At 52.8% G+C, this 19,296-nt stretch overlaps 5 protein-coding genes across 5 annotated transcripts; 3 read left to right on the top strand and 2 right to left on the bottom strand.

Moving 5' to 3' along the window:
* Positions 1 to 191: 191 nt before the first annotated feature.
* Positions 192 to 2,870, bottom strand: optF (small oligopeptide transporter, OPT family; the record flags this gene model as incomplete). Its single annotated transcript, XM_026747924.1, has 6 exons — positions 192 to 385; positions 452 to 721; positions 777 to 991; positions 1,049 to 2,379; positions 2,455 to 2,661; positions 2,826 to 2,870. The coding sequence occupies 6 exons, from the start codon at positions 2,868 to 2,870 to the stop codon at positions 192 to 194; spliced, it is 2,262 nt and encodes a 753-aa protein (XP_026603756.1).
* A 2,246-nt stretch (positions 2,871 to 5,116) lies between these two features.
* Positions 5,117 to 6,003, bottom strand: DSM5745_05907 (uncharacterized protein; the record flags this gene model as incomplete). The annotated part of the gene is made up of 2 exons (XM_026747923.1): positions 5,117 to 5,401; positions 5,485 to 6,003. The coding sequence occupies 2 exons, from the start codon at positions 6,001 to 6,003 to the stop codon at positions 5,117 to 5,119; spliced, it is 804 nt and encodes a 267-aa protein (XP_026603755.1).
* A 1,022-nt stretch (positions 6,004 to 7,025) lies between these two features.
* Positions 7,026 to 9,131, top strand: DSM5745_05906 (uncharacterized protein; the record flags this gene model as incomplete). Its single annotated transcript, XM_026747922.1, has 1 exon — positions 7,026 to 9,131. One exon carries the CDS (start codon positions 7,026 to 7,028, stop codon positions 9,129 to 9,131), a length of 2,106 nt encoding a protein of 701 aa, XP_026603754.1.
* Positions 9,132 to 10,320: 1,189 nt separating this feature from the next.
* DSM5745_05905 (sugar porter family MFS transporter) lies at positions 10,321 to 11,991 on the top strand (the record flags this gene model as incomplete). The annotated part of the gene is made up of 2 exons (XM_026747921.1): positions 10,321 to 10,622; positions 10,677 to 11,991. The coding sequence occupies 2 exons, from the start codon at positions 10,321 to 10,323 to the stop codon at positions 11,989 to 11,991; spliced, it is 1,617 nt and encodes a 538-aa protein (XP_026603753.1).
* A 4,182-nt stretch (positions 11,992 to 16,173) lies between these two features.
* On the top strand, positions 16,174 to 17,851 carry DSM5745_05904 (myo-inositol transporter; the record flags this gene model as incomplete). Its single annotated transcript, XM_026747920.1, has 2 exons — positions 16,174 to 16,515; positions 16,571 to 17,851. 2 exons carry the CDS (start codon positions 16,174 to 16,176, stop codon positions 17,849 to 17,851), a joined length of 1,623 nt encoding a protein of 540 aa, XP_026603752.1.
* Between the last annotated feature and the right edge of the window lie 1,445 nt (positions 17,852 to 19,296).

Raw genomic sequence — 19,296 nt, 5'->3', positions numbered from 1 at the left:
GGTGTATGGAGGGGGACCTTGTATGTTCTGTGGCGCTCAGCGAAATATGGCTCTTTGATACCGAAGATAATTTTCAATGCAGTAATGAATTCTATTCCCGAAATGTGTTGGCATATGTACAAGATGCTAGATGGGTTCAATAAATATGTACAATTAGAAGTCTAGCGTTGATAAACGAGTGGTGTATTTGGTTACTCCCAACTGGTAGGTCCAAACCGCTCACCGGGGGAAACAGTCTTCCATGGCGTGCCTCGACCGTCGGCCGTCCTCATGAAGATTTCATTTCCCCACCATCTGAGCGGCCCAGCGGGTAGCATGATACAAAAGAAAATGACCACGGTCGAGACGGCAACACCCGAGTCGAGGGCTGCGCTGAGGACAAAGTCTAAGTTTTGTCAGCCGTGCTGCCAGTGCCAAAACAGGAAGATATAAAAGGGCAGGTGAAACTCACTATACTTTGACCACCAAGCTGGACGCTTCCGTTTGATAAGGCCATTGAAGATGACATTAACAACCCACCACGATGAGAAGTTAATCCCTGTTGCGGGTGGCACCATGCTCATTGCGCCGAAGGCGACGGGCCAGGATATGTAATTTACTACTTTCCAGCGCCGCCCGAGGAGGTAGGTAATTACGACTATCACTGGGCCCGCGAGAAAGAACCAGACGAGGTTTCCGTAGATTTGGCCTGGCGCGAAGTTGCGGGCGGGGCCAAGGGCGCCTAATTTAGACCATGGCCGTTAGTTTGGGTTCTGAAGATGGGTCAAGGCACTTACCCCAGATCAGGGACGAAGAGAATGTAACTAAGCCATGGGGACAGGTGAAGCCGCCTTCAGCATGAGGAGTGCAGATGCCCTCAAAACGTGTGAGCATGAATACTGTCACGCCGCATTGCACGATCGCGCCGATTAGTGTAGCGAGGCCTTGCGCAAAGAAAAGGGTGCGAGGGGCGATGTGGAGGTAGTGCGCCAGTTTCATGTCCGCCACGAATCTGTATCACCAGTCAGAAAAACTCAACGTATATATAAAATTGAATGTTGGCGCTTACTCTAGTCCCTGTGAAACGGTCACATATCCGTAAAACTTGAAGGCCATGTTGGCGATGGGCTTTCCGAGGAAGGCATAGCCCCCGATAAACTCGGTGATGAGGTTCAATTGATTGCTCGTAATGTTCGTTAGAGCTTTGATGATTCCCACGGGAATGAAGTAGATTATCGGCAAGACGAATGCTAGAAGTACGCCCCACGCCGGCAGGCCAGTTTCCCACACTTCGTTGTTGACGATGCTGAGTACAAACATCAGAACCGTCACTGCACCAAACCACCACCAAGGAACGGGGGCGTAGGACTGCATGAGCCGTGAGTGGATGTCTTTCTTGTGTCGACCACTCCACTGCTGAATCAGGTCCTTTCCATGGTATAGTGCTATGTGAAAGAAGATCCCAGTAAGATTCGCAAATGCCACGCCGTACGTGACGGCAAACCCAGCAGGTATAAACATTGGGGAGTATTTTCGATAAGCCTCCACATTGACGGTGCCGTTGTTGATGTTCATGACACGTCGAGTGTCATACATGCGGCCAGTGTTGTCAAAAGTATTCGAGTCCAGGAGTGGCAAGTAAGCAGAATACCACGTATTCGTGTAATATATGATAGGGACAAGAATCCAGAAGAAAAGTACGAATGACCCCATCACGTTCAATCCTGCCCAAAAGGGAACCAAGAGAGGGCTATCATTGGCAAAGACGACTTGAGACCAATCAAACGTGAGGAGCGACATCCCAAGTCCAGTTTTCTGCCCGAAGAGCTGATTGACCACGACGTTTGATGGCGCCAACCAGCAGACGAAACTGAACGTGCTGAGGGCAGTGAAGATGTACCCTGGAAAAAAATACCAAATGGCGCCACAAACAAACACAACCATGAAGAAACTCAGCCGCGTCATGGCCCAGCCATCGGCAACCTTGTTCGATCTTGAGTGCAATGTGGAGAGGAGGGCTGCATTCGAGAGAACCTGTGGCCAGATCATTGTGGCAGGTTCCACAAGCCAGCGCGAAACCATCCCCGCAATACCGAACCCGAATAGCTGAGTCGTGATGCATAAAAGCACCTGAAAACCACCTTGCGAGGGCATGTGGTAAAATTTGACCATGACCTCAATGACCTGAGTCGCTGAGGCAGAGCCGAACGAGACATTGGCCATAATCGTGATCAGAGCATGCTCTTTGATATTGAAGCGGCGGTCTGGGTTAAGCCAGCCCAATGGCATCCATCGCGCCCATGCACAACCAATGGGATATGCTACCAGCTGAGCGACCAGCGCGCTGATTTTGACACTAGGTTGCCGCAGGCTGAAGAATTGATTCAATCCACTTCCGATCTATAGTGGCTCCAAGTCAGTTGGGAGTAGTGGGTCGAATAGAGAGAGGTCTGAACGCTCAAGATGGCCACATACAATTGTGAACAGAATGCCGATAACCCACATCCGAGCCGTATTTAGAGGCAATTCGACTTCGTCTACGGGCCGAACAACAGCTCGCACCTCCGGGAAGGGGGAATCGTCTGCTTCATACGGAAGTATCTTCTCCGCATCACGGTCGTCAAGAATGACATTGTTGCTGCCAACTTCGTCGTTGTTCTCCACGTTATTAATCTGCGATTCCTGCGAAAGCACAATGTTCTGGTTAGCACTTGACCTACAGAAGGCGGATTCCAGACCGACGAGATATTACTCAATGCAGTAATACCGTGAAACGAGCGTCATTTCTCAGGGTCGGCAAGAGCACCAATGGAAGCGCATTCGAGTTGCAGGATCGAGCAACCCACCTTGTGTGAGCCTCTGCTAAGAGGTTTCTCCTCGGCTTCCACCATCATCCATAACACGCCAGGCCGGCGGGTGATGGCCAGCTTACGGCGGGAGCGAGACCGCTGGTCTGGGGCGTCCGAAAGCGAGACAGGTGGAGTCAGTGCCCCCTGGGGGTTGATCATCGATCACCCGGATCAACCGGGACGTCGGTAATTGGGTATGGACCGTGGACCGTAAAATATAAACCGAGGATTAGGCGATGATTGAGGGTTGTGTTGTTGCGGAGTCTGGAACGGTTTGCTCAGGAACTCAGGGGAAAAGAGCCTGCGGAAAAGATACGAAGTCATGCCTGAGGCGCCCCCGGACACCGCTCTGAGTGTTACACAGTCACTTCATCTTCACTGTCATCAAGCCACTACTCCTTCTTGTTCTACGATTCTGGGTGTACTGATGTATACAGGGCTTCAACATTATTGTCACAGGATTACAGCTGCTATAGCACCCTATAGTGTGCACGTCCCTATGCAGGCGAGTCTGCGAGTCACGACCCAGTCGGAATGAACCGCCCAGTCGTTAACAGAACCAGCCACTCATGTGCCAGCCCGTGACCTCTGCCTGGGCCCTACCAGAGTGGTGGACTGATGGCGGGCCAGAAATTAGACAAATAATTCCTGCAAACGAAAGGCCAAGGGAGGGGTGGGAATGCGAGAGCAGCGGATACAGCCGACTGATAACCCACTGCGCGATGTCGGAACAGGAAAGTGTCAACCAGTTGGAGCATGCAAGCTATCGGCCTCCTATCGGTGCTCCCCTCCCTTGATTCAACAATATCTGCAAATCTGTTGACTTCGCTCTCCTATATATCCACTGTCAAACCTGGTTCAAACAGTCTATTCCCGTTACATCTCGCCAAGGCAGTCCTACAGTGGGCATCACGGCATTCACTACTCCACAAGTATCAGCATCAGGCGAAATGGGAGAGTGTGGCCATTTCTTTAGCAACGTTCCCTTTCCTCAACGTCCAATCGTCATTTTAGGCGCAGGAATCATAGGATGCGCGACAGCCAGACAGCTTCTGCTTGATGGCTTTTCCGTGATCTTGGTGGCGGAATTCCTACCAGGTGATCAAAGCATATTCTACGCCTCTGCCTGGGCTGGAGCCGCATGGCACGCAGCCGGGGGAATCAGTCCTGATCACCGTTATATCCAGGCTGTTACTTACCGACATTTATTAAAAATGGCGCGCGACGAGCCTGGATCCGGAGTTTGTATAGTTGGCGGCCGAGAATACGTCGAACAACCTCCGCCTGAGAACTCCTCCGCTTGGGGACGGACAGTACTACCCAAGGTAAGAAGACGTCAGCGAAGCCACGATTTTTGTCTAATCTCAATTCAGTTCCGCGATATGAAACCGGGCGAGTACCCTCCGAATTTCGATTGCGCCTGGGCATACGAAACTGTGGTTACTGACCCCACGCGACATATGCCCTGGCTCAGAGAGAGGATTATATCCCTTGGAGGTCAATTCGTTCGTAAGCGAGTTGAGTCTCTAGAGGAGCTTTACGACATGTTTCCCGAATCAAGGATCTTCATAAATGCCAGTGGTTTTGGCAGTAGGGATCTTAACGACGTCCGGGATGATAAATGCTTTCCGGAACGTGGCCAGAACGTGTTCTACCGTACAAGCAAGTGTCACACTCTCTACTTCCGGAACGGCAAAGAATACACATACATTATCCCTCGACCATTGTCTCAGGGTGTGGTTCTAGGGGGAGTCAAGCAGAGAGACACTCTGTAAGTCAATGGTTTCCCCATCGTGACATAGTTACTGATGGTAGCAGTTCGCCAGAAGTGGATATGGAAATAGCCCGGGATGAGATTGCCCGTGCGCATCGTCTTGCCCCAGAGATCGTTCCGGCGAATCCACCGGAAGACTCCATCAGTCATATCATTGGTATACGCCCTTCGCGAGATGGAGGTTTTCGACTGGACTCTGAGACTATCGGAGACCGCGTTATCTTGTCCGCATATGGTTTTGGCGGTGGAGGGTACGCCTTCTCGTACGGAATTGCGGATGCTTTGGTGAACATGGTCGAAAAAGCCGAGAGAGAACACATAATATTGTAATATCTCGAGGGTATGCAAATGTCTCGCTCATGCTCTTTACTAGTCAACAGTATGAGATGTTTATTCCAAGTGCTTCTGCTTTGAAAGTCTGAACAGCGTGCTCTCTTTTCCATTTTCAGGAGCGAATTATCCACCTTGAGCAAGTCAGATGATACAACCTCACAAAACCTGTTTGCTGACAGACTCATTCTCCGGCCTTTCTCTTTGTCCCCGTCACATTCCCCAGGCCGAACATTGCGTCCAGTTTCTTCTGCCCTTTCTCCTGCTTCTCGACTTTGATCTTTTCAGAAACCGGCGGCAGACCCTGAATACGCGATTTGGCGTCATCTAGTAGCTCAAGCTCCCGCTCTCGCTGTTTCCTCACCGTTGGAACGGACCACGAATTCGAAGCAGCCGATTTGTACGCCAACTTGTACTTGGACCCCTCCAGAACGGTCTCATATGTGTTGGCATCGATCTTCTTCACATGCTGGGGCCAGTATCAGACAACGCTTCCAGCTAGAAGCCCACGCCTCGTTTCCGAAACAGAAGTACCTATTGGGAAGATCATACCTGATGCGCAACAATAAGCCAGTGATACTCTGTCCCCACGGGCGCACCACTGCCCTGCGGGGCCTTCCTCGCGCGTCTCTTGTTAGTCCTATAATCTATCCTCCACAAATCCGGCTCCTCCTTCGTTTCCTTCCAGACGCCTTCATCATAGTTCCAGGTGTGCGAGCCCCCAACCGCCATCCCTGAGTAGTATTGCCCCTTGTATGACTTCAGCGCATTGTATCCGCCGGGAAAGCCCTGGTTCCGCTTTGATGTGCCCTCACCAGCCGATCCTGCTTCGCTAACCGTATGCTCCGTTTCCTCCGGCATCTCTTCATCCGTCTCTAGAACCGGCTCCGGTGAGTTAATTTCCTCCGGCGTAAGAGGCTCTTCCGGTTCGTCACTTTCTTGGTTTTTGATTTCGGAGTCATTTTGTTCTGTGTGTTCTCCTGGAGCAACCGGTTCTTGCTCTGGGGACGACGGGTATGTTGGTTTTCGGGTTTGCGGTTTGGAGGTTCTAGTTCTGCGCTTTGGTGGCATCTTGTGAATCCTCAGATCTGTGAATGTATAAAGCTAATGGAGTAGTATGCTTAGAGGTCTTTTGCATTATATAGGGCAGGGTCTGTAGCACATGACCTGCTAGGTACCGTCACTATGACATCCACCACAATCCTATTCATCACTCATTGGTTATACAATCCTTCATGTCATAATATAAACTACTATGAACTGGACATGGTTGAAGGCCTATAAACATATCACCAATAAAACAAGAACATCATTCTAATACCTCTCTATACTACGGTAGTGCTAAGTACGTAAAATACTATAGAATAGACTATGGCCGTAACCGCTGCGCAGTGATTATCAAAACAGGTGGATATTCATTATACGCAGGCCAGAGGGTGTAATGAGTATTTTCGGTCATGATCCAAAAAGCCGAAGTCGGTTTCTATACCAACCTCCATGCTGGATGGCGGGTATATATTTTGTAAATATATATATCCGCATCCTCTGGCGTACAGTCCCCTGTTCTCACGGCTACGTGCTTATCCATTCATATTAATGCTTCATGATGTACTTGAATGGGTTGGAAATATAGCCCATGAAGCATTGTCCGTCCCCTTGCCAATAAGTATTTGGAGTTGACATCCAGTCTGTATAGTACAGAATGGCAAGTGGGCGGAGCACGGACTCAGTCTCGACCTCAGGATTGGAGCAGCCCGCTTAAGCGGGAGGCGATCGATGGAATTTATTTCAGGGCCGAACTGGTCTGGTCGGGGCACAGTCACAGCCTTGTTTCTCGCATCCCTGGAGGGGCAGACATTCGTTTCGAGCTGGGGCCAAACCTGCACCTTTTTATATCTCATCTCCCCTCGTTCTTTATCCTTTCCTCTCTTTATGGCTTCTGTCGCTGTCGAGGCCCCCTTTTTGCATTCTTATTGCTAGGTCCGCTTCCCGCCAAGCGCCCCATTTCGCGCCGCCCTTGTGAACGCGATCGCGATCAATTAGAGTTCCGATCTTGGTTGGCGTCTCGCAATCGACAATTATTGCAAGGGACCATGGCCGAAGAGACCCAAGTCCTGTCCATCCAGGACCGCATCAGGGCCCTGAAACAGGCACAAAGCCAAACCCAAAGCACCGATGCTGAGGGGACATCGCCGTTCCTGGGATCACAGCCAACCGCATTCGCCCTCCGTCCAGCGTCATCGCATTCGAACGGTGTCAGCACTCCCCCTCCCCCTTATAGCAGCCAGCCGCCGCCACCACCGGTTGGAAGAAAATCCCCGGCCCTCAATAATGTCCCGCCGCGGCCAGCGCCTCGGTCAGTTTCGACGGGCGGCGTCTCGACTACGCCAGACTCCAGGCAACAGCCAAAAAAGCCCCCACCCCTGCCCGCCCGCAAAAGCTCGAGCCAACAACTTGCCGTGCCGTCGCTGCCACCACGGAGACCGTCGATCGACTCGATAGCGTCTGATGCGTCTCGATCAACAGCTACCAGCACGGGGAAATCTACAGGGACGGGGACAGCCACCAGAGCTTCGACGCCTGGGTCGGTGGTGAAAGCTCCGCCATGGGGTGCTACAGAGCTTCCGCCGTTGCCTGCAAAGCGCCAGAATACCCAGCCGGCTGTATCGCCGTCAAAACCGAAACCTACAACTTTGGGGAGCAATGGGCGTTTGCCGCCACCACGACCGGTACTTCCCCCTCGCCGGTCTTCAGGTGTATCGACTGTGTCAACGGAGAGTAGCGCCCAGTCACGGCCGACCCCACCACTTCCTCAGAGGCGTGACCCCTCTCCGAACCCGTCAGCCCAGGAGACAAACGGACAAGGGCAGGAAAGACGGCTTCCGCCACCAGCTCCGTCTGGAGCGGCGTTGGACAAGATTCGGATTACGGGCTTTGGAGGACTGACTAAAAGAGCAACTGGGGCTGCCGAAGCGCCTGCCTCGGTCGGTGCACCACCGCCAGTGCCGACGGGATCTCGCCCAGATCTTTCTGCGATCCAGGCGACCAAGCCGCGCGTTGCGGTATCAAACGCGGTCCCCGCGGCCGCCGCCCCAGTAGCAGCGTGCTTGAAGTGCCGCGACTTCTCCGCACCGGATGCACATGCTGCGCTGTATCCGAGACAGAGTCTTCCGAGCCAAGATCTTGGATGGCTAGCCAGAGAACTTACGGCGCCATTCATTTCGGCTACGGACAAGGCACGGGTTATCTTTACGTGGTTGCACCACAACATCGACTACGATACGGTGTCGTTCTTCAATGGTAATGTAAAGCCGGCTACCCCAGATAGCACATTCGCCACGGGACTTGCTGTGTGCGAGGGATACGCGAAGTTGTTTGCAACACTTGCCGCTCACGCGGGTTTGGAAGCCAAAGTAGTCTCCGGTCATGGCAAAGGCTTCAGCTACAATGCTCCAGCGCCTGGCGCATCACTGCCGGCGTACTCACCCACCGGTCACGCATGGAACGTGGTCCGAATCGACAATGGACAGTGGAAACTCATTGACCCCTGCTGGGGTGCAGGACACATCCAAGGCAAGGGGCAGCCCTACGTCCGTAGCTTCAACCCGGCCATGTTCACCAACACCAACGACGAATTCGGACTCAAACACTTCCCCAGCGACCGGGCCCATTTCTACCGTGATGACGGGCGGCCAGAAATAACCTGGGAAGAATATATTGTGGGGAATCCGAACTCACCACTTGGCGCCGCGCAGCCGATGGTCTGGGGTGACGCAAAGAAGCACAGCATCGGCGAGCGCTCGTTCCGACCGGCTGCGGCGCAAATCTCAATTCGCGACCCTGGCCCGATGCGCTTCCAGTTTAACCTCATCTGCGAGCATTGGTCGCTAGAAAAGCACAGTCGGGCTAAGCCCGGGCTCTTCTTGTTGATGACCAACGGATTGGATGGTCGGGATGAACAGCGCATCCCCTTGGTGCATTGGCGGGGAACAGGGGCCAACGGTGGAGGAGATGTGTGGTATATAGACGTTTTGGATCCTAGAACGTTGGGCGCGCCCGGACAGAAGGTGCGCCTGGCAGTGCTCACGAAGTTTGGGGATCGTGATGCCCGTGGGGTCACGGTGGAGGAGTATCAGCAGCAGGTTGGGCGAGTGGGGATGGCGTGGGCGTATATCGCAGACTGGGAGCTCGTGGTCTGATGTGAATCATGTGATGGGAACTACCTACTCCACTGGGGGGACGGAGATTTCCGATGCTTTCTCCATTTCTCCATGTCTCCAGAGTTCTCCAGGTTTTGTTTGTCTTGTCTGTCTTTTGTCTATACCCTCTGCTTCTGCTCGCCTACTACTACTGCTCAGAGTACTCCGTAATTAATGTTAATGAGAGATGAACCATAATTTCCCTAATAATGACTTAATGTCCGACCCCAGCGCCTCTGACGCAGGACAAGACCCGGAATCAAGCATTGTGGCTTAAAGCTGGCTTTTGGTTGGGACTCTTGCCAGAGGCTCGGCTAATTGCGAGCCGGCTCCTGCGGCATTTCTGTGCGCTTGGCGACATTCGCTGCTCCAGAGATTTAACCTCCGGCTCACAGTGGTTGAGGGAGCTTTAACCTCTGGCCAACAGTGGTTGAGTCCGTTGAACTCTGCGGAGAGCTGTTAGCTGGAGACTCATTGTCCAAATATCTACCGGTCTCAGTATCACTAATGCCATCATCAACGGATGGCAAACTGGCAATGCCATGTCCTGGCAGGTTGGCTGCTTTCGGCCCCCGACAGACCACGGACGTCGATCTCGCCGCTTTTGCAGCCAGGCCGATTCCTTAGAGTTCTCGGCCTGCATCACACTTTTCACTTCCAAATCCGCTCCAATTCGGGATGGACCAATGGCGCTCGATGCCTGTGTGGACTCTCCGTGCAGGGTGACATTCGACCCCAATCCCCACGGGCGTCCCGCATTTGGCTGAAGTCTGACAGCCTGACTGTCGGCCTCCCCGTATACCTTACCTTTTGCTGCACAGTCGGTCTCGGGATAGCTGACTGCGCTCGAAGCCGTGAGTGAAGCATGCCGAGCTCCTAGGTGCTACTGCTGCACCTGGCTTACCTGCAGGAATCCTGCAATGGTGGGCCAGAGAAGATGGGCCACTGCAGTCACTATGCAGTGGGAGTGACATGAACAGGAGTGACTAGTGACGAGACAAAGACCAACCCCATGGGCCCATCAGAGTTTTCTGTTTCGCTGTCACGAGTCCGGGGTGCTTCTTCTCCGGCCCACTTGAGCTCTTTCTATTTAACCTTCCTTCTCCCCCAGCTTTTGCTCTGCGTTTCCCTTTGCTTTTTTCTCTCCCCAATCTCTTCTTTCTCGAGACTTGCTTGCCCAGCGCCCACCATGGCCGTCGGCAACATCTACGTTATCGCGGCCATCGCCGTCATTGGCGGTGGTCTCTTTGGCTTCGATATCTCATCCATGTCTGCTATCATCAACACCGATGCGTACCTGTGTTACTTCCAACAGGGCCCCCTCAAGCCCGATGAAAACGGAGTGCTCACGTGCAGTGGTCCTACTGCTGACGTCCAGGGCGGTATTACTGCTGCTATGCCTGGAGGCTCCTGGCTCGGTGCTCTCGTTTCTGGTTTCCTCTCTGACATCTTTGGTCGGAAGACGAGTATCCAAATCGGTTCTGTGATCTGGTGAGTTTGCCTGCAAATCTGCCTTGTGGTATTCGTCTGGTCTAACTGATACAGGTGCATTGGTTCCATCATCATCTGCGCCTCCCAAAACATCCCCATGCTCATCGTGGGCCGTGTCATCAATGGCTTCAGCGTCGGCATCTGCTCGGCTCAAGTCCCAGTCTACATTAGTGAGCTGGCACCCCCAACCAAGCGCGGTCGTCTCGTCGGTCTCCAGCAATGGGCCATCACCTGGGGCATCATGATCATGTTCTACATCTCCTACGGCACCAGCTACATCGACGGCACCGCGGCCTTCCGCATCCCATGGGGCCTGCAAATGATCCCAGCAATCCTCCTATTCTTCGGCATGATGATCCTCCCCGAGTCACCCCGCTGGCTCGCCCGCAAAGACCGCTGGGAAGAATGCATGAGCGTCCTCACCCTCGTCCACGGCAAAGGCGACCCCACCGCCCCCTTCGTCATCCGCGAATACGAGGAAATCAAAAACATGTGCGAGTTCGAGCGCAACAACGCAGACGTCTCGTACCTCGAGCTCATCAAGCCAAACATGATCAACCGCACCCACGTCGGCGTCTTCACCCAAATCTGGTCCCAGCTAACCGGCATGAACGTCATGATGTACTACATCACCTACGTCTTCGCCATGGCCGGTCTGGAAGGCAACAACCTCCTCGTCTCCTCCTCCATCCAATACGTCATCAACGTCGTGATGACCGTCCCCGCCATCATCTGGGTCGACCGCTGGGGCCGCCGCCCAACCCTCCTCCTCGGCGCAGCAGGAATGCTCGCCTTCCTCTTCGCAAACGGCGGTCTCATGGCCAGCTACGGACACCCCGCACCCCCCGGCGGCCTAGACGGCATCGAGCAGCAGTCCTGGATCGTGCGCGGGCCCCCCTCAAAGGCCGTCATCGCCTGCACCTACCTCTTCGTCGCCGTGTACGCGATCTCCTGGGGCCCCGTGTCCTGGGTGTACCCGCCGGAACTATTCCCGCTGCGCGTCCGCGGCAAGGCCAACGCGCTCTGCACGTCGTCCAACTGGGCCTTCAACTTCGCGCTGGCGTACTTCGTCCCCCCGGCGTTCGTGAACATCCAGTGGAAGGTGTACATTATCTTCGGCGTCTTCTGCACGGCGATGTTCATCCATGTGTTCTTCATGTTCCCGGAGACGGCGGGCAAGACGCTCGAGGATGTCGAGGGCATCTTTACCAACCCGATGGGCATCAAGTATGTGGGCACGCCCGCTTGGGAGACGAAGAACGAGCGTGGTCGGGCGGCTATGCTTGAGCGCACGGGATATGATGGCGATGAGGAGAAGAGGGCTGAGGCTGTGGAGGAGGCTGCGCCGAAGAATACCCGTGCTCTGTGAGCGTGAGTGAGCTCTTCTCCGTTCGTCCTGACGATCGGCGATGCGACGCCAAGTTGCATGAAACAAAAACTGGAGTAAGATGATATCCTGCTTTTAATATTTGGATCACATTCCCCTTCGCAAGGTCTTTCTCGTTCTGTCTGGTCTGGTCTGGTCTGGTTGGCCCAGTTAAGTCTTCCTTTTGACCGTACCCTATCTGTACTGGTAGACGCCCTGGTCTTGGTCTTGGTCTGGTCTTGGGTCTTGGGTTTTACAACACTTGCTGCCATACAGAAAGAGAGACGATTCTTCGGAAGAATATTCATGTTTTAATGATAGTGATACGCAATCACGCATGCCTAATTTAGGTCAATGAGATAATGATACCTGTCTGTCTACTTACCTACCTATTTCATCCATTTTCTAGAAGCACTGTATCCCCGTCGCGAAGTCTGGATCTGATCATGCCGTGTTACGCAGACCTCAATAGTCCCAATGCATGTCGGTAATAGTTAATACTAACTGCCCTGGTGATCCGATTGATATACCCCTTGGCATCCGTCCTATCGATCGGTCCACTTGATTGACAGAGCCGCGAGCATCAATTAACTAACTAGGTTAGGTGCTGCGTAGGATGATCGTGACCTCACGCCCTTTAGATCGAGGCGTAGAGGATAACAGGCTGGAGTTCTGTCGATACAAGGTAAGATCCACGCCAGGCCGACAAGGCCTACTCAGGACAGAGCGGTCCACGAGTTCCTTTGAGATCAACCAGGATCCAAACGTCTGGGGAGGAAGCGCAGGGGTCTGGATGAGGTGCGGATACCCAGATCCCCCGTCAGCCTCAGTATGGTATAAGGTGCGTATGAAGCGGAAGCATCAGGTCATTTCGTAGGCACTCAACCTAGACCCGGGTCTCGATTCTCGACGCTCGGTATATAGTCTCTGGACCCTAGCCTAGGACTCTAGATGGAGTTTGTGTCCAGGTCTGGTCTGGCTGGAAGGGCCGCCTTGGGATTTGGGCCCCTTGCAGCGGCCCGCAGAATGTGTATCTCAGAGTCAGGCTCAATTCTGGAATGCACACAGCTTGAGCTGCTAGATAAGCACTCGTATCGTCCCAATGCTTCCTCCCTTGCTTTGGAGAAGAGATCACCAAGCAAGGGAGGATCAGATGCAAGAGCCAAGTAACCTAGTTCCCACCTAAGGCAACAGCGGTAGCAACGGATAGACAGACTTTCGCAAAGCATCCCGAGCCTACATAACCCTTCTTTGCCTCGGTCTCATTTGACTCGATCTTCTCACTCACTCAGGTATCGAAGGAGAAAGCGAAAGCCGATGTGATTAGTGGTTTATCTTGGCTGTTCGTTCGGTGCGTACTGCAATGTGTCCATAGAAGGTGTAATCAATGGCACAGTTTCTCGCCTATGGTGTGGTGAAGGGAGGTTTCGCGGTCGATGTCTCGTTGCCAGGTTGGGGTGCTAAGGCAGATACTCTATTGAGTATGGAGTAGGCTTACATGAAATGTCGGCCAAGGCAAGTCATGTAGGATATCTGAGCGGAGCATATGTTATAAAGCTAACCTGGTACTTAGTGATTGTCAGCTCAAGTTCGATCTAGCAAGATGTGCTTTATTGTATAAGTGCTTAAGAAGGGCCAGGGGGACACACCTGAAGCTGGGACCGCGAAGTGAGATCAACTGTGTAAACTTTAAAAGACGTCGTGTTGTTCTCGCAAGCGATGGCCATGGCCGCGGTGTGCAGAAGGGTGGCTGAGCTTGGAAGTCTCATTATATCGGAAAAGTCAAGTTCAGATGCCTAGCAGGCCTGGGGCTTCTCTTCACTCCCCTCCCCTTCCAAACGGCTACTGATACTTATGATCGCCGTCAAACACCGCTTCACTTACCGTCTTTCCATACCAACAGCCGACATTTCCGTGTCTCCCATGCTGAGCGGAATCGAAACCGTGGCGGCTCTTCCCGGCCTGGATAACAAACGTCTTCCAGGAACCATTGGATTCCAAGAATTCGATATAAAGCGATAGCAGTAGGTGTCTACGTAGTGCTGGCTATGACGAGTATAATTCCCGGCTACTCAAATTCAATGGTCGGGTAGTGTCTGTAGACGGCTCCGCAACTTGCTGGCGGCCTCTGAGATTTGAGAGTACTGGCAGGCTCAAGGAACATCTACCCATTCAACTGAGTATACCTCCTCCCCTGGCCTCAAAGAATTCCGCCCATTATGAGAGGCAATGTGCTTCTGAGCTTGTGGGCTAATTCCTGGGCACAGCTGTTGTTGCCTTCCCGATAAAATCGCGCACCTGGCATTGCACGGCGTAAGCACAGAGGCATCGGAAAACCGTCAACAAACTCTATATCCAAAGACCGCCTTTTTTGAAGCTCCGTGCGCAGGGATGTCTTAACTCGTATGAAGTATCCGATAGGCCTGATGGGATCGGGTGGCAAAGTGACAGAGTCTTGGTTAGGGCTGGGCTTGATATGGACGGACACAACCAAGACCAGGCATCGTTGCGATGATTGGGCCGGCTTAATCCATTTCCACGACGTACAAGGTTCAGGTTGATCACGAATGGCAATTCTCGCGGCACGGCACAATCCCGATGGCTTGAACCAGCCAGGAACATGGCATCCTTGTGTAGGCGGACATGGAGTGCAATGCAGATGTTTGTTTCCCCGCACAATCAGCTCCGGACCATGCCTAGACAGGCGGAACGGCGTGGAATGCAACAGAAGACGCAGTTGGGCGACGAAATGTAGCCATTTCAGTTGCAGCGGATGCGCATCGGCCTCGGCATCTGGCCAACAACCCGGTCTCGTTTTGTCGCACAGATCGTGCGCCTTAGCCCGAAGATGAACCGAGCCTGAAAGTGTATAGAGGCAAGTTAGGGCTGATGGAACTCTTTCCTGGTCAAGGCGTGGCGCCATCTAATAACATCCTTGCATTATATGACTCAAGATGAATAACTTCACAGTATAGCTCGAGGAGAATTGAATTGTACGGTCCGATTATGCCACCACATTCAACCCAGCGACGGGATCCCGGCGACAGAACAGCCGATTTTATCGAATGAGATTATGACGCTATCTTGCAAGCCCGGTTGTTGGACTAATTCCTGAAGGACTGTGGCCTGAGACAAGCTGTTCTGCGACGAGATAGTGAGGCTGGTCGGTGACGTTGGGAGGTTCCAAATGATCAACTGTCGCCTTTCTGCATCGCGTGGCTTTTTCCATATCTGCATACGTGCAAATTACGCGGAGTAAATCGCGGGGTTACTCCATAGTCCTGGCTAGGCAGGCTGCTAGATAATAGGTAGCTCGAATTAACAAACACCGCCCTGATGGCGTCACACGTTTGCGTACTGCGGTTCAGCTCAGGAGCGATAACCACAGAGATCCGGTCTTGGCGAGTATTCGCCTATAGCGTTCCTGATTATCATGCTTATTTTTTCCAGAGGCAAATGGCTATACCCAAGAGGTAATCTTTTCCGCTTTGTTGTTGACCTCGTTTTTCTTCCGTTGTTCACCCATTCTCTTTCAACCCGATTCGATATCAGTATTGTATCGGATTATAATCGTCACCATTGTCCTCACTATCACAACAGACCAGCGGGTTGCGAGTTCGACGTCATCACTTTCTGGGAACTCGGAACTTGCCCGGGGAAATCTGCCCCAACCAGCACTGCGGAGAAGATCGGCCTAGTTGAGTCTCAGGGGGACAAGTCGGACGAGTCACGAGAGAATGACGAGAAGAAGTAGCGAAATACGTTGCTGGGATTCGCTAGGTCGTGATGATGGCGTTGCGCGCTTGGCTGGGACAGGCTTAGGGCGCGAGACGGCCTGGAGACGGAAGGAAACCCCGGATTTCGAGCCTTCTCCGCACTCCGGCTATTGAGTCGGGGGTACTCCGCTCATTGGCTGTCATCTTCTACACACACTTTACCCAAACAGGTAGGCCGTGGGCGTGCCGACAGTGGGCAACTGTAACATTCCTGGGCGTGAGGGCGTTGGGGTTGAGTATATATAGAGCCTTCTGGCAGCGAGGTTGCCTCTCTTCTGCAGCGGTGTGTCCGACTTCCCAACGGTTCAACCACCATCCAATTCCAACAACTTCTCTTTTTCCCTCTTTATCTCTTCTCCCTCTGTGAACATTATCTTTCTGAGCACTGGTCTGTTCAATCTCCCCAATCATGTCGACCGACTATGAGAAGAGGTTGAGCCTCGACGACATGGCCCTGAAAACTGGTGACCATATTGAGTGCGTCGACAAGACCGCCGCCGTCGAGGCCACCGTCGCCGCCGATGTCGATAACATCCCTATCAGTATGTACGTGTGGATGGTAGCTTTGTCTGCCTCGATTGCGGGGATGCTCTTCGGCTATGATACTGGTATCATTTCAGCTGTCCTGGTTTATATCAAAGATGCCCTGGGCGGGCGACACCTCACAAACTCCGAAAAAGAACTTATCACTTCGCTCTGCTCAGGAGGAGCGTTCTTTGGTTCCATCTTTGCCGGAAATACCGCCGATAGGGTACGTCTCATTTCCTTGCAGATCGCTTTGAAAGTCATGCTGACAAGGGCACGAGTGGGGTCGTAAAACCGCAATGTACCTAGGATGCGTACTTTTCGTGATCGGCGCTGTCTTGCAGGGAGCTGCATACACCATCGCACAGATGGCCGTTGGCCGGGTCATTGTTGGCTTCGGAGTTGGATCAGCCGCCATGATTGTCCCACTTTATGTGGCCGAAATCGCTCCATCCAAAGCTCGTGGACGGCTGATTGGTTTGAACAATGTGTCGATTACTGGAGGCCAGGTCATTGCTTATGCCATTGGTGCCGCCTTTGCCAGCGTTCCTCATGGTTGGCGGGTTATGGTTAGTCTTGGTGGTCTGCCGCCCATTATCCTGGCATGTCTGCTGCCGTTCTGTCCTGAGTCACCTCGCCATCTTGTTTACAAGGGTCGCATGGAGGAGGCGCGCGGAGTCCTGCGCAAGCTGTACCGTGGCGCTACTGATGTCCAAATCGAGTCCCTGCTCGCTTCTATCCAGGCCGGCTGCGAGGAAGCCCGCGCAATCAGCGGAGATGAGGGTGGCTGGGCCAAAATTGTACGGCTGCACACCGTTCCTAGCAACTTTCGGGCTCTGCTTTGTGCATGTGGCCTGATGGTGCTCTCCCAAATTTCTGGTTTCAACACACTGATGTATTACTCCTCCACAATATTTTCCCTGGTGGGATTCACCAGCCCAACAGCAGTTGGTCTAGTGGTAGCTGGAACAAACCTTATCATGACTTTCGTCAATATGGTGCTGGTAGATCGCCTTGGTCGCCGGCGTCTGCTGCTATCCACTGTCTGGGGAATGAGCGCAGGTCTTATAGCTGTCTCGGTGGCTTTCAGCTTCATTGATGTTGATGTCAATGCGACGGACATAGCCCCCCAAGCTGTGACTACACCGGCGATTGTGGTGCTCGTTTTCATCATCTGGTTTGTCGTCTTTTACGGCGTATCAGTAGGCAATACCGCCTGGATGTCCGCCGACTTCTTCCCCTTGGAAGTACGAGCAATGGGTACCATGTGGATGACTTGTTCGTCATGGGCAAGCAATGTCATCGTCTCCAGCACTTTCCTGTCCATGACCCACGCCATGACAATGGCAGGAACTTTTGGGTTCTATGCCGGTATCTGCGGAGTCAGCTATATCCTCATCTACTTCTTCTACCCAGAAGTCTCCGGGCTGGTGCTCGAGGAGATCAAGGAAGTTTTCGAACATGGCTTCGGCGTGAGATACGCGAGGAACCTCCGAAAAGAGCGGAAACAAGTCATCGAAGAAAGACTGAGGGCGAAGAAGGCGTCAAAATCTGCTCACTGATGTGCTATAGATATTCCATGTTTACTTACTGACCTTAGCCACTGCGTAGAACGCAGTGTAGGCAAACTGAAGATGAGCTCAATACAAATACGTTTAACTCTCGTGATTCGTGAATGATCAGCTCTCCAGTAGTGCGGAGTAGATACCCCAGGTAGTTTGCGTTCGCTCTGATTGATGGATAGTAAATTTTACCCACTCCCAAGACGCGGGGTCTCGATCTACCATTCGACCCATAAAAGATCGGTCAGCGGGGGCGGCTTTTGAATAGAGGTTTCCGGAAATGTCACTCCGATTCGGCAACCTGTCGCCAAATAGACGTTGGGGCAAGACCAAAGTACTATGGGTTTGTGGAACAAGGATTCCGCCTGTACTTCCAGGCATGTATAGAGACCCGGATAAGCAAAAGCCGTCGGTGGTACTGGTACTCCATGCTTGAGAGGTGATTCATATTTGTTGAGCGAACTGAAAGTGATTACAAGGCTCGCGCGACTCGCACCCATCCACGTATTCTGCCGCATCTCGCGAGCTAGGAACCTGGCATGCTTCCATGCGATATCGGTCGCGAGCCTGAGAAGAAATCTTCGTGTCCTTGACGCGTCCGTTCTCGATTATTGACCATATAATATCTTGGGAGACTTGGTGTTAACTTCGTGATGTCAGCCAGGCCTTCTCACAGAATGTTATTGTTGACTCAAGGAAAGTCTTGCGTATCGCCCTTTTGGAGACGCCACGTCCCTCAAACATCCCATCAATCATTCATCCCGCGGAGCGAATCTAGAAAATGATTTCTCAAAGCTGAGGCCTGATGATACTGCTTGTCCACCAAGTGGAGGTCTTGTCCTTCAGGGTGATAAGCTGAAATGAGTGTTGGTTTCTGTCAATAGAGTAGCAGCCAGTGTTTGGAAGGTTGGTGGCATTTGGGATTGGGCCATGGACAGGCTTTTACCGACGGGTCTCAATCCTCTCCGCGATTCAATGCGGCTATTTCGATAACCCGCCTCGTTGCTCCCTTCTCGCACTCGGCGTTGAGTGAATTGGAAGTTCGCTTGGATAGACGGACGTGGGAGCTCTTGGCCGTGCTGCGCTTGGTTCTACGCAGGCCTGTTTTGGGTGTACGAGAAGGACATGGGACTTGCACATTGAAGAACATGAGACGGCTTGTGTCCACTGAGACAATTGTCGGACTTTGGGCGACTTCGCTGCAAGCAGGCCGACGCTCGTCACCAGTTCCGACAGATTGTATAGGGCTAATCTCCGATTCTCCGTAGAATAGAATTACTCAGGGTAAGCTTCGGTAACTTCTTAGCTCGTCCAAGTCCAGCAGTGAGCCGGATAGTCTCTCAAAGATCCGGATGAATCCTTCTCTCGTGTCCGTCGTATTCATTTCTGGAAGAAGCAGCTGTACCCGGCAACCCTCCGAACGCCACGCAACGGGCCGCAAATGT

This window comes from Aspergillus mulundensis (assembly GCF_003369625.1).
Source record: "Aspergillus mulundensis strain DSM 5745 chromosome Unknown scaffold_5, whole genome shotgun sequence".
Lineage (NCBI taxonomy): Eukaryota > Fungi > Ascomycota > Eurotiomycetes > Eurotiales > Aspergillaceae > Aspergillus > Aspergillus mulundensis.
This window is presented reverse-complemented; position numbering and strand designations above follow the sequence as displayed.